At 39.3% G+C, this 13676-nt stretch overlaps 1 protein-coding gene across 4 annotated transcripts in view; it reads left to right on the forward strand.

Annotated features, from left to right (window-relative positions):
- The window catches only part of fndc3a (fibronectin type III domain containing 3A), a 133556-nt gene that overhangs the window by 66218 nt on the left and 53662 nt on the right, over positions 1–13676 (forward strand). For 3 of the 4 annotated variants that reach the window (XM_078409418.1, XM_078409422.1, XM_078409420.1), the window contains 3 exons: positions 2118–2393; positions 5678–5739; positions 7245–7402. In XM_078409418.1, coding sequence (XP_078265544.1) covers positions 2118–2393; positions 5678–5739; positions 7245–7402 — 496 coding nt within the window. The remainder of the gene's footprint in view (positions 1–2117; positions 2394–5677; positions 5740–7244; positions 7403–13676) is intronic. The other variant, XM_078409419.1, reaches the window with a different exon arrangement.

Consider the following 13676-nt stretch of genomic DNA (forward strand, 5'->3'; position numbering starts at 1 on the left):
TGGCAAGGCTGCATCTATTGTCCATAGTTTGTCACCTTAAACCTCTGCAGACTTCCCATTTACTGGACAAGTTGACTTGGCAATTCAAGACTTTGCTAGAGACCACAAGGAAGATTTATGAGAGTAGCATTATGTAAACCTTCACTTATTTAAGAATCTAAGGCTTTTCTTAATTTAGGGTTATTAATTTTTTGTTTATTATATATAATCTATGTGTAATGTATTATAGGTCACTTATGCTGCTGCAAGTAAGAATTTCATTGTTCTGTTGTTGGTACACATGTCAATTCAGTGCATGATTCTTAACCCCTCTACTTAATGCAGACAAATGTACACGGAGGCATACTAGAGATACTCAAAAATGAATGAAGTTTTGATAATGTAACTGTTTCCACTATTTGGAGAGTTGATAACTAGAATATTTAAGCCAGTGGGCAAGAAAAAGGGTGGTGAAAAATATTTTTATATGTGCCATGTTATTGCAATCAGAATACATTGCCTGCAAAGGTATGAAAGTAGCTCTGATACTAACCTTTGGCAGATAGTTCGTTAAATAGAACTTTGAAGGATAATGGGGAAAGAGTTGGAATGTGAGATATAGATTTTTATTTTTATTTTGACACTGTCATGTCAGATGTGTTCCTGCTGTGCTGTGCCATTCAACAAAAATGCCTTGAACTCTGGCAGGTGTTCATGAGGGTGATTCAGCTGAGTCACAGTACATACAAACCAGGAGCTGGAGTATGGCAATTGAGAAGGGCAATTAAGGAACTTAAGCCCGTTCTGCCATTTAAAAAGATCTTGGCTGAATGGATTGTAACTTCGACTACGTTCCCGTCAGCCTATATTAATCTTCCACCTTTAAATATCAAGAATCTATCTATGTGTAGGAATGAAAGCAAATAAGATAATTTGAGAGTATTGTTAGAATGGACTAGGAAAGAACTGCATTTGCTGGTTTAAATTGAAGGTAGACACAACATTTTGGAGTAACTCAGCAAGACAGGCAGCATCTCTGGAGAGAAGGAATGGGTGATGTTTCGGGTCGAGACCCTTCACATTATGTCTACCTTAAAAATATTAAATGGTGCTGCTTCCACAGTCTATAAAGATGAGAGTTCTAAACCTCATGACTTCCAACCCTCAAAATGCAAAACTTCACACTTCTCTGTGTTAAACTCCATTAACCATTCTTCAGCCTACCTAGCCAACCGATCAAGATTCTGCTGTATCTTTTGACAACCATCTTTGTTATCTACAATACCACCCACTCTAGTCTCATCTGCAAATTTACTAATTATGCCTTGTTCGTTCTCAACCATATCATTCATTGATGACAAACAACAATGGACCCAGTGCTGAACTCTGAGGCACAACATTAGTCACAGGCCTCCAGTCCGAAAAGCAACCTTCCACCGCCATCCTCTGCTTCCTTCCATGAAGCCAATTTTCTATCTCGTCAGCTAGCTTTCCTTTGATTCCCTACAAACTAATCGTCCAGAGCAAATGCTTTGCTGAAATCCATATATACAATATCTACAGCTTTGCCCTCAAAAACCTTTTTGGTCACATCTTCAAAAAAACTCAGATTCATGAGACACGAACCTCCATATACAAAACCATGCTGACTATCCTAATCAGCCCCTGTCTATCTAAATGCATGTATATCTTATCCCTCAGAATACTCTAGTAACTTTCTGACCATTTCCTGATTCATACTTCTGTTAAGTAGGTATACTCTCTCAATATGTGCCAATCGACATAAATAATATTGGTAATAGATAAAGCTAGCTACAGAAATAATTAACAATATTAAATGCCATTCATTTAATTTCTTCACATATATGATAAAATATCACCAAATAAACAGAAATCTTGAAAATGCCCTGCAAGTGAGGCAGCATCTATGGAGAGAGAACACAATTGATGACCAGTCATAAGAGCGTGAAAGATGATGTATCCTTTAAAAACTATCATTGCTGCTGTTGTGTTGCCCTAGAAAAATATAATTTGTCTTGGTCACTTTAAATCTGTAATCATGACAACTTGTTGCAACATTAAGCACTTTGTCCTTCTAATCACTTTGAATATTGATGACATTTTATATTGCCTTACAGAATCTCATCCTGCTCATGGAAGGTCCAACTATATCCACAGAGATGAAAGGACTAGCAAAGCATATGATCGCTTACAAAAGAAACTGAAAGACAGACAAGCTAATGGGTCAAAAGACAAAATTAGCAGCCCATCATCTTCTCCCCATAAGTGCCATTTTGGGTCTCTCACCAGTGAACAGAATGAACAAGGTATCCTTGAAAAATGTATAGGAATAGAGAAGAATAAACAGGATGAGGAAAAAGAAGGTACACCTGAAAAAGATGCAAAAATGTCTGGTATGTTTGGTTACAGTCTATTTCAAATTATATACAGTACTTTAACTAATCTTGTTTGACTACATGTTTGACTAATCTTCTTGAATTTTTTGAAGAGGTTACCAGGGAAATTGATGAGGGCAAGGCTGTGGATGTTGTCTATATGGACTTCAGTAAGGCATTTGACAAAGTCCCACATGGAAGGTTGATTAAGAAGGTTAAATCGTTGGGTATTAATAGTGAAGTTGCAAGATGGATTCAACAATGGCTGAATGGGAGATACCAGAGGGTAATGGTTGACAACTGTATGTCAGGTTGGAGGCCAGTGTCTAGTGGAGTACCCCAAGGATCTGTGTTGGGTCCGCTGTTGTTTGTCATTTACATCAATGATCTGGATGATGGTGTGGCAAATTGGATTAGTAAGTATGCAGATGATACTAAGATAGGTGGTGTAGTTAATAATGAAGTAGATTTTCAAAGTCTACAGAGAGACTTGGGCCTTTTGGAAGGGTGGGCTGAAAGATGGCAGATGGAGTTTAATGCTGATAAGTGTGAGGTGCTGCATTTTGGTAGGACAAATCAAAATAGGACGTACAGGGTAAATGGTAGGGAATTGAGGAATGCAGTGGAACAGAGGGATCTGGGAATAACTGTGCATTGTTCCCTGAAGGTGGAATCTCATGTGGATAGGGTGGTGAAGAAGGCGTTTGGTATGCTTGCCTTTATAAATCAGAGCATCGAATATAGAAGTTAGGACGTAATGTTAAAATTGTACAAGGCATTGGTGAGGCCGAATCTGGAATATGGTGTGCAGTTCTGGTCGCCAAATTATAGGAAGGATGTCAACAAAATAGAGAGAGTACAGAGGAGATTTACTAGAATGTTGCCTGGGTTTCAGCACTTAAGCTACAGAGAGAGATTGAACAGGTTGGGTCTTTATTCTTTGGAGCGCAGAAGGTTAAGGGGGGACTTGATAGAGGTTTTTAAAATGTTAAGAGGGACGGACAGAGTTGACGTGGGTAAGCTTTTCCCTTTGAGAGTGGGGAAGATTCAAACAAGGGGACATAACTTCAGAATTAAGGGACAAAGGTTTAGGGGTAACATGAGGGGTAACTTTTTTACTCAGAGGGTGGTGGCTGTATGGAATGAGCTTTCCGGTGGAAGTGGTGGAGGCAGGCTCGATTTTATTATTTAAGAGTAAATTAGATAGGTATATGGATGGGAAGGGATTGGAGGGTTATGGTCTGAGAGCAGGTAGATGGGACTAGGTCGGAGAAAGTGTTCGGCATGGACTAGAAGGGCCGAACGGGCCTGTTTCCGTGCTGTAATTGTTATATGGTTATATGGTTAATGAATTGGTAAGCCAACTTGTGTTCTTAAGTATCATGAATCTAATTTCCCATTAGCAATTAGATGATTCACTTGAGAATTCCCTTAGAATATTAAAGCATGCATATGGATAATCTTGGTAGTAGAAATGTATTTCTGGAAATGCTAGAGGAATGTTATAATGCAAAGACGAGATGTTTGGAATTCAATAGTTTGTATTTCCAATATTCTCTGATACTTTTGTCAGGTCTTTAATCTTGAGCCATTTTCTTGTATTCATATTATATAGAGATTTGTTGAAAATTCTGCTCTTGTGTTTAATTGTGACCAGTTTCTTACTATTCTCAAATAAGGACTGATGGCGCCCAGAGCATGAGTTGTATTGCACTTTCCTAATTCTTTGGATAAGTCATTATCATTGAAATGTTATGAGCTATCAAGCAGATGACTTGGTCATTGTCTCCTTGCCATTCTGTCCAATCAGTCCCATTCCTTTGGCCAAGCCCGCAGCCCTGCAAATTTTTTTTTTTGAGACTCTAATTGATTTTTTTGCCACCACCCTTAAAGACAGTGTTCCAGATCAATAAAAGTTTGATTGAGTGTTTCAGTGGACAAAGCGTGTTCCAATTCATGACCACACTCTGCAATTTAAATTCGAATCTCCTCACATTTACCATCCCCATATCTTTGATTTACACTTCAATTATTTGTACCATTTAGTTCTTGAATCATTTGTTAATGGAACAGGTTTATCTATTTACCACGTCTAAATCCTCTTGGAAATCCTCATTCCTGGAACCATACCAGCCAAGCCTCAGGGCCTCACAACTTCAGACTTGGATTCACTCCTGACCCATGGACTGTCTGCCTTCTGCTGGTGACCACATGCTAACCCGCGAGTCCATTCTAACAATACTCTCAAATTATCTTATTTGCTTTCTGGTTTCAAATTGTCTTATTTGCTTTCGGAGATTTATGCACACATTCATACTTCCGTGTCTGTTCCGTCAGAAATTTGTGCTTTGTTTTTCTTTCTGATAAAATGTATCATGTATTCCTGCATAATATTGCATTTGATCTCAGGTTCTGCTAGCCGGTGTGCGTCTCATGCAGTCTATTACTACCCTAATTGCTGTTCACAACATTACCAAGTTTTGCCTCATAATGGTTTTCATCTGAACTTGGTAAAAACTTTTTTTCACTGAATTAATGCCTATGAAGATTGATCATAATTTCATATCTACCTCTGAGCATACTTAGGTGTTTTGGTTATATTGTTACATTTCTATTGTACCTCACCATATTTGCAAATATGAGGGTCTACATATAATTCTTGTATAGCAATCATACAAGCCTATTTTCAACATATTTTTTAAACTGATCAGCAGTGCCCTTGAGTGGTGGCTAGGCATGTTTCACCCAAGATTTGTGGAAAATAATGAAGTCTTGGATCTCATGGCTCTCAATTATGAATGCAAATTTGGAAGAAAATTTATTGATGTCGAAACCAATAATTATGTGCTAATTTTTTGGAATCTTTTATCTATCCCCTTCAACTAGGTTGCATCTATCTAAACCTTTAAACCTCACAGAAATGCAGATCAGATTCATGCAATACACCCCTGTAATTTAACCTTTCAAAACCAGATGTGGCTCCACTGAAAGTTTTCCACTATATTCTCTCCATGTAAAACCTACCTACTTGGTTGACGTACAAGATGAAGTATAGTAGCTTGATCCAATTAAGGTCAGGCATGGAAGATGTCTGTCTTTTATTCAAAAACATGATTAATTTACTTGCCATTTAAATAGAAGACCAAAGATCAGGTTGGTGCTGCTATTAGGAAATCATCATAAAATCAATGCCATTCTTTATTTTACTGTGTAATGGTTAGTTTGAGCTACTGCATTGCTATTGTTTCCACAGTGCCAAAATAATATGAAACTTACCATGCTAATGTACTTTTTTTGTTTAGCAGATGAAGATGCAGACAAAAAAATTATCGAAGCAGTGCTGTCAAGGGTCAGCAAACCAATGGTACGTGATCATTTAGAGAGCACTACGATGGAGGGAGAAATCAACATTTCAGATTTTTGTGTTTCTTTGATTTCATGTGCAGTTCTAGTTCTTGGAACAAAATTTGAAAGCCATCCAGTCAATGTTCCCTGAACAATTAAACTATTTTTTTTGCAGGCTATCATGAAACTGAATGCATGATTAAAGATATTTTTATGAATAGAAAGGCACTAAAAACAATGTGCCCCGACCTCAATAACTGAAAATAAATTATTTAATAAATTATTCAGACTGAAGAAGGGTCTCGACCCGAAACGTCACCCATTCCTTCTCTCCTGAGATGCTGCCTGACCTGCTGAGTTACTCCAGCATTTTGTGAATAAATACCTTCAATATGAATTATTTTCTCACTATCTAAGAAATTTTCCGTTTTGCTGTTCTTTCTATCAAAATTGAGTCTACATTAGACTCAATTCTTTCACCTATTTGCTTAACAAACTTTGCACTCTCCTCTTAGTTCATTTGTTCAACCAGCTTTGTATAATTAGCAATAATACTAAAAATATATACTTTTTAATCATTCATTATTACAGATTGCAAAGAACTGAGGTACAGTATTGATCATGCTGGTGCAAGCCAGCCACTGTAAATTCATTCTTTCTCTTATCCAGTACTTATTCATGCTACTAAACTACTTTGAAATCTGAGAGTAGTCATTATACATAATAATCTTTTATGTGGGAGCTTCTTAAATGTGCTTTGAATATCTAAATTTATAATAACCAGTGGATTCATTTTCTTTTACCATGACGGCTGCACTGATTCAAAACTGTTAGTATCCATCAAGCCTGAAAGGGCTTGACAATGAAGTGAAGAATATACAAAAGTTGTATTTGAACAACAACTTTTTTCGGGAAACACGTCTTTTGAGGTTTATACGTGGTTGATCAGTAACAATGGGGATATGACGTTCAATTTATTAACAAGGAACCTTGTGTTCATGTTTGAAACCATGCCTATGCTCCCATCTCTGATTTACAGCATGGAAGTCCATCCAAGTCAGTTTGGCTCCAGCAGTTCCCTGGTCCATCAACTGTGGATGCATGCTGTTCTGACTAGATGGGACGTTCATCCAATACACTCCACCCTCTGTTTACCTTGGGAGAAACATTGAGTTCATTTTAAATACAATTTTGGAATATGAGTATTGTTGGCAAGCTGTTGCATTTATATATCATCTCTATATCATCATAGTGAATACTAAAATGAAATATTTTTTGCAATATCATACACTTATTAATCCCTTTCAACAGATTTACTAACTATGAAGTAAGAATTTCATTGTTTCATTTTGTGACCATAAGACAATAAAGCATTCTTGACTCTTCCCATGATCATCAGTTGGTCACTTTATTGAGTTCTGGCTTGCTAAGGCTGAAAATTTTTAAAGGGGTTGAGTTTGTAATAAAATCTATTTTGTGCATCTGCCCTAATTATTTCATTTGAGTGATTAATTGTTTTTGTAGGTATCTGACATCCAGGCACGAACAGTTGTCCTCACTTGGGCTCCTCCTTCAGCCACTTTAAATGATGATGCTGCAAGTGATTTTTTATCTGAACCCTACAGCTATGAAGTTGCCATTTCAAATGGTGGGAAAGATGAGAAGTTCAAAGTTGTCTATGTGTATGTAAATTTTCACTATATTTCTAACTATTTTTAAAATGTGGACAGTATACAGTAGTGCAAGTCAAAATTCATTGTTGTAAACTATCTCCATGTTAATATTTTTACCAGGATTGGATAATTTTCTAAGTTTTAAAATGTCCTTCACCTGTTGATTAAATAACAACTTTCTAAGGCTATATCTAAAGTCCCAAAACAGGTACAAGTTACCAATTAAAGAGAAACAACAGACTTAATACAATTCCTTTCTTCCGTTCACTAATGATGTAGAAAATCTAGCCAGAACCACCTGGTAGCTTTATTGAATCTTAATGCTACAATAAAATTACATGTTGCCTTTGAATGTAAATTAGGATATGAATTTGGATACATGGTGGCAATGGTACCAGCTAAAAATAAACATTGTTGTTTTAATGGTTTTATATGCTAGTCAACATTCCACGGTGCTTCAAGACATTAACCAGTAGGATTAGAGGGTAGATTTCCCTCGGTTTTGCATTGAGGCGATCAAAATCCATAAGAAAGATACTGTGCCATCTTTATAGACAATAGACAATAAGTGCAGGAGTAGGCCATTCAGCCCTTTGAGCCAGCACCACCATTCAACGTGATCATGGCTGATCATTCCCAATCAGTACCCCATTCCTGCCTTCTCCCCATACCCCCTGACTCCACTATCCTTAAGAGCTCTATCTAGCTCTCTCTTCAAAGCACTCAGAGAATTGGCCTCCACCGCCTTCTGAGTCAGAGAATTCCACAGATTTACAACTCTGACTGAATTTTTTTTTCCTCATCTCCGTTCTAAATGGCCTACCCCTTATTCTTAAACTGTGGCCCCTGGTTCTGGACTCCCCTAACATTGGAAACATGTTTCCTGCCTCTAACGTGTCCAACCCCTTAATAATCTTATATGTTTCAATAAGATCCCCTCTCATCCTTCTAAATTCCAGTGTATACAAGCCTAGTCGTTCCAGTCTTTCCTTATATGACAGTCCCGCCATTCCGGGAATTAACCTAGTAAACCTAAGCTGCACGCCCTCAATAGCAAGAATATCCTCCCTCAAATTTGGAGACCAAAACTGCACACAGTACTCCAGGTGCGGTCTCACCAGGGCCCTGTACAACTGCAGAAGGACCTCTTTACTCCTATATTCAACTCCTCTTGTTATGAAGACCAACATTCCATTGGCTTTCTTCACTGCCTGCTGTACCTGCATGCTTCCTTTCAGTGACTGATGCACTAGGACACCCAGATCTCGTTGTACGTCCCCTTTTCCTAACTTGACACCATTTAGATAATAATCTGCCTTCCTATTCTTACCAACAAAATGGATAACCTCACACTTATCCACATTAAACTGCATCTGCCATCTCACACAACCTGTCCAAGTCACCCTGCAACCTCATAGCACCTTCCTCACAGTTCACACTGCCACCCAGCTTTGTGTCATCTGCATATTTGCTAATGTTACTTTTAATCCCTTCATCCAAGTCATTAATGTATATTGTAAATAGATGCGGTCCCAGCACCGAGCCTTGCGGTACCCCACTAGTCACTGCCTGCCATTCTGAAAGGGACCCGTTTATCCCCACTCTTTGCTTTCTGTCTGTCAACCAATTTTCTATCCATGTCAGTACCCTACCCCCCCCAATACCACGTGCTCTAATTTTGCCCACTAATCTCCTATGTGGGACCTTGTCGAAGGCTTTCTGAAAGTCACGGTACACAACATCCACCGGCTCTCCCCTGTCCTTTTTCCTAGTTGCATCTTCAAAAAATCCCAGACGATTAGTCAAGCATGATTTCCCCATCGTAAATCCATGCTGACTCGGAACAATCCTGTTACTGCTATCCAAGTGCTCTGCAATTTCGCCTTTTATAATTGACTCCAGCATCTTCCCCACCACCGATGTCAGACTAACTGGTCTATAATTTATTGTTTTCTCTCCCTCCTTTCTTAAAAAGTGGGATAACATTAGCTACCCTCCAATCCACAGGAACTGATCCTGAATCTATAGAACATTGGAAAATATCACCAATGCACCCACGATTTCTAGAGCCACCTCCTTAAGTACCCTGGGATGCAGACCATCAGGCCCTAGGGATTTATCAGCCTTCAGTCCCATCAGTCTACCCAACACCATTTCCTGCCTAATGTGAATTTCTTTCAGTTCCTCTGTCACCCTAGGATCTCTGGCCACTAGAACATCTGGGAGATTGTTTGTATTTTCCTTAGTGAAGACAGATCCAAAGTACTGGTTCAACTCATCTGCCATTTCCTTGTTCCCCATAATAAATTCCCCAGGGTCTTTAAGGGACCCACATTTGCCTTAACTATTTTTTTCCTCTTCACATACCTAAAGAAACTTTTACTATCTTCCTTTATATTATTGGCTAGCTTACCTTCGCACCTCATCTTTTCTCCCCGTATTGCCTTTTTAGTTTTCTTCTGTTGTTTAAAAGAGTCCCAATCATCTGGCTTCCCGCTCTTCTTTGCTATGTTATACTTCTTCTCTTTTATTTTTATGCTGTCCTTGACTTCCCTTGCAGCCACGGGTGCCTCTTACTCCCCTTAGAATCTTTCTTCCTCTTTGGGATGAATTGATCCTGCAACTTCTGCATTATTCCCAGGAATACCTGCCATTGCTGTTCCACTGTCTTCCCTGCTAGGGCCTCCTTCCAGTCAAATCTGGGCAGCTCCTGCCTCATGCCTCTGTAATCCTACTGTAATACTGACACTTCCGATTTCCCCTTCTCCCTCTCAATTTGTAGATTAAAACTTATCATATTACGATCACTGCCTCCTAGTGGCTCTTTTACCTTGAGTTCCCTTATCAAATCAGGTTAATTACACAACACTAAATCCAGAATTGCCTTCTCCCTGGTAGGCTCCAGTACAAGCTGTTCTAAGAATCCATCTAGGAGGTACTCCACAAAGACCCTTTCCTGGGGTCCATCTCTACAGGCACAAGCCAAGTTTCTCTGTAAAAAAAATGTACCTGAGAAGCAATTGTGTTCAGACATGCAAGTTTTATTATGTTACTCAACAATTATTTATGGGGTTGTACAAAGCAATTAATGATTAACAATCACTTTATCAGTTCGCTGTGCTATCCTTGTATGTGTGACACTGCCTTCCTCCTAATTTCTTTATTTCTTGCTTTAATCTATCCCAACTTTCCCTGTAGTAGTAATTGCTAGTACTATGACAAGAGAAAGGGACTCCAGTAACTAAAATTATAGTGGAACCTGCAAAAAAGCAGATTTTAAATACGATCCAAAACTTGATATTTCCTTGCCGCTTTCAATGTTTTGTTTCCCTGTGCCATCTCATTCCATCGTTTCTTCACCATTTAACATCCCAATCCACAGATAATCACATATTTGTGCTAATCACTAGTTCAATCTCTTCCATTTTTAGCTATCCAATTAATCCTTCTATTCACCTTCAATCTATTTTTTGTACAATTGGTTTGGATCTTCTATTTACTTTCCTCTCATGCCCTTTTTGCTCAATAATTTTCTTAAAAATATCAGTTTGGACAAAGAGAAGAAATTACTGTTTTCGTTTTCTTCCAAAGTTGTTTGTGATTAGTTGTAACCATTACTGCCGATGAAGCCACCTTGCTACATCCCCAGACTCCAAGAACAAAGTTCCTCTGTTATCCTTGAGTGGTCCTACCTTCACCCTGATTATCCTCTTGTTTTTAATATAGTTATAAAAAGCGTAAATCCGACTCACCAACTCCATTTGTGGCTCCATTTGGTCTTTCTAACTGCCTACTTGAGTTCTTTCCTCTCTTTTATATTCTTCAGAAGCCCTGTTTATTCAAACCTCTTAAACCAAATTCCTTTTGACCAAATTTACATACTCTTTGGTCATCCAAGGCTCTCTTAATTAGCCATACCCCCTCCTCACTGAAACATGCTGGTTCTGAATATCGATCAACTGGCCTTTAAACAACTCCCACATGTCAGATGTGGACTTACCCAATAACAATCACTTCCAGTCAATCCTCCCGAACTCCTGCCTAATAGATTTGTGATCCCCAAAATGCTCTTCGACTGAACCTGACCAGGATAATTCCCCAACACTAGATCCGGTATGTTCCTTTCTGGGGTGGTACTATCAAGAACACCTCATGGATACACCTGGCAAATTTTACCCCGTCTAAGCCTTTGGCACTGAGCAAGTACCAGTCAATATTGGCTAAGTTAAAATCACCCACAAAGACAACCCTGTTACTTTGGCATATTTCGGTAATAACCATATAACCATATAACAACTACAGCACGGAAACAGGCCCTTTCGGCCCTTCCAGTCCACGCCGACCACTCTCCCTGACCTAGTCTCATCTACCTGCACTCAGACCATAACCCTCTAATCCCCTCTTATCCATATACCTATCCAATTTACTCTTAAATAATAAAATCGAGCCAGCCTCCACCACTTCCACCGGAAGCCCATTCCATACAGCCACCATTCTCTGAGTAAAGAAGTTACCCCTCATGTTACCCCTAAACTTTTGTCCCTCAATTCTGAAGCGATGTCCCCTTGTTGGAATCTTCCCCACTCTCAAAGGGAAAAGCCTACCCACGTCAACTCTGTCCGTCCCTCTCAAAATTTTTAAAACCTCTATCAAATCCCCCCTCAACCTTCTACGCTCCAAAGAATAAAGACCCAACCTGTTCAACCTCTCTCTGTAGCTTAAGTGCTGAAACCCAGGCAACATTCTAGTAAATAATCTGTCTATATTTCTATTCCTCTATCTTCCACTTGTTAATCGGAAGCCTATAGTACAATCCTATTAGTGTGTTTGCACTTTTCTTATTTCCAAGCTCCACCTATACCGCCTCAGTGAACCCTCAGTGTGTGTTCTCTCTGAATGCCACGTTGACAGCATCCCTGTAGCTCCTCCACCTCTTTTGCCTTCCTCTCGATCACGTCTGAAACATCAAAACTTCAGAACATTGAGCTGTCAATCATGTTCTTCCCGCAACCAAGTTTCCACAATGGCCACAACACCATAGTCCCAGGCATCAATCCAGGCTCTATGTTCACCTGCTTTCTCCGTAATAATCCTTGCATTGAAATAAACACACTTCAGCCCATAAGCATCATCATTTTCCTTACCTAACCCTGCCTGTCCTACCTTTGAGACTTACTGGTCCTGACCTCTACCTTCCCATCACTCTTTCCAATTTCTGACCTACTGCCCTGCTTCCTAACCCTCTCCAGTTTAAACCCTCCTGAAAAGCACCTCCTCCTACTACCATTGTCTGTCCGCACTTGCATGTCATTTCCATTCATCTAGCCAACCTGGTTGGCTTCCTCTCAATCCACAAGGTAGCCAATCTCCCTTTTTTAAGGAAATGCTTATACAGGGGAACATTTTAGATATAGTAAATGCATCTATATATACTATTAAAACTCAGATCTTGTGAATATATCAATATGTTTGTTACATGTTTATTTGTATCAGTGATTTCGGCAAAACGGTAAACAGTCGCGCCACGGTTTTTGCACCGACTTAGCCGCCAACCTCCCGGCTGACCGGCCGTGATATTTTCATTTAATTTGGTTGTATATATTTTAAGTTACAGAGGTTTTAAAGCACTGCCCCCCCTGATTTATCGAAGGTTTTACAGAAGGGGGGCGCTGCGGTGCGGATTTAGTCTTCAGCTTGTGACGGCTACATTGTTTCGAGAAGTTTCCAGAAAAGCACAGATTGTTTTAGTGTTTTTTGTTATTGCAAGTCACTTGACATACACAGATCAGGAGGACGGGCCCAACGGGCACACTTGGAGAGTAAGAGTGGGGCTGGGGGAGGAGAGAATGGGGGGTGTGGGGTCGGGCCCAACGGGCCCGCTTTGCTAGTATACCTTAAAAGGCTCTGTTTAATTTCATTACGATTGAGGCAGTTTCAAAGTCAGACCAGTGCTCAGGCTTATGTTTTGGCACTTAACAATCAGCTATTTCATTTGCTGGTATTTTTTTCAGTTTCAATAACTTCCACGTGGAAGTTGTTTCATTGCACTTTGTTGCCCACCCCCACACTATGCACTAAATTGGACTGCATGTTAATGATTCAAAGCATTGAAAGCAAACCTTCCTAATTGTTAAACCACAGCCTTTTGTGAAAAAAAAGACAGAAATAGGCTAGCTGGCCTTTTTATTCTGCTGTGCCATTTGATAAGATCATGGTTGATCATTTACCTACAATTTACTTTTTCATCCACACCAATATCCCCATTCTGTAAAGTAAATGGATG

This window comes from Rhinoraja longicauda, chromosome 12 (genome assembly GCF_053455715.1).
Source record: "Rhinoraja longicauda isolate Sanriku21f chromosome 12, sRhiLon1.1, whole genome shotgun sequence".
Lineage (NCBI taxonomy): Eukaryota > Metazoa > Chordata > Chondrichthyes > Rajiformes > Arhynchobatidae > Rhinoraja > Rhinoraja longicauda.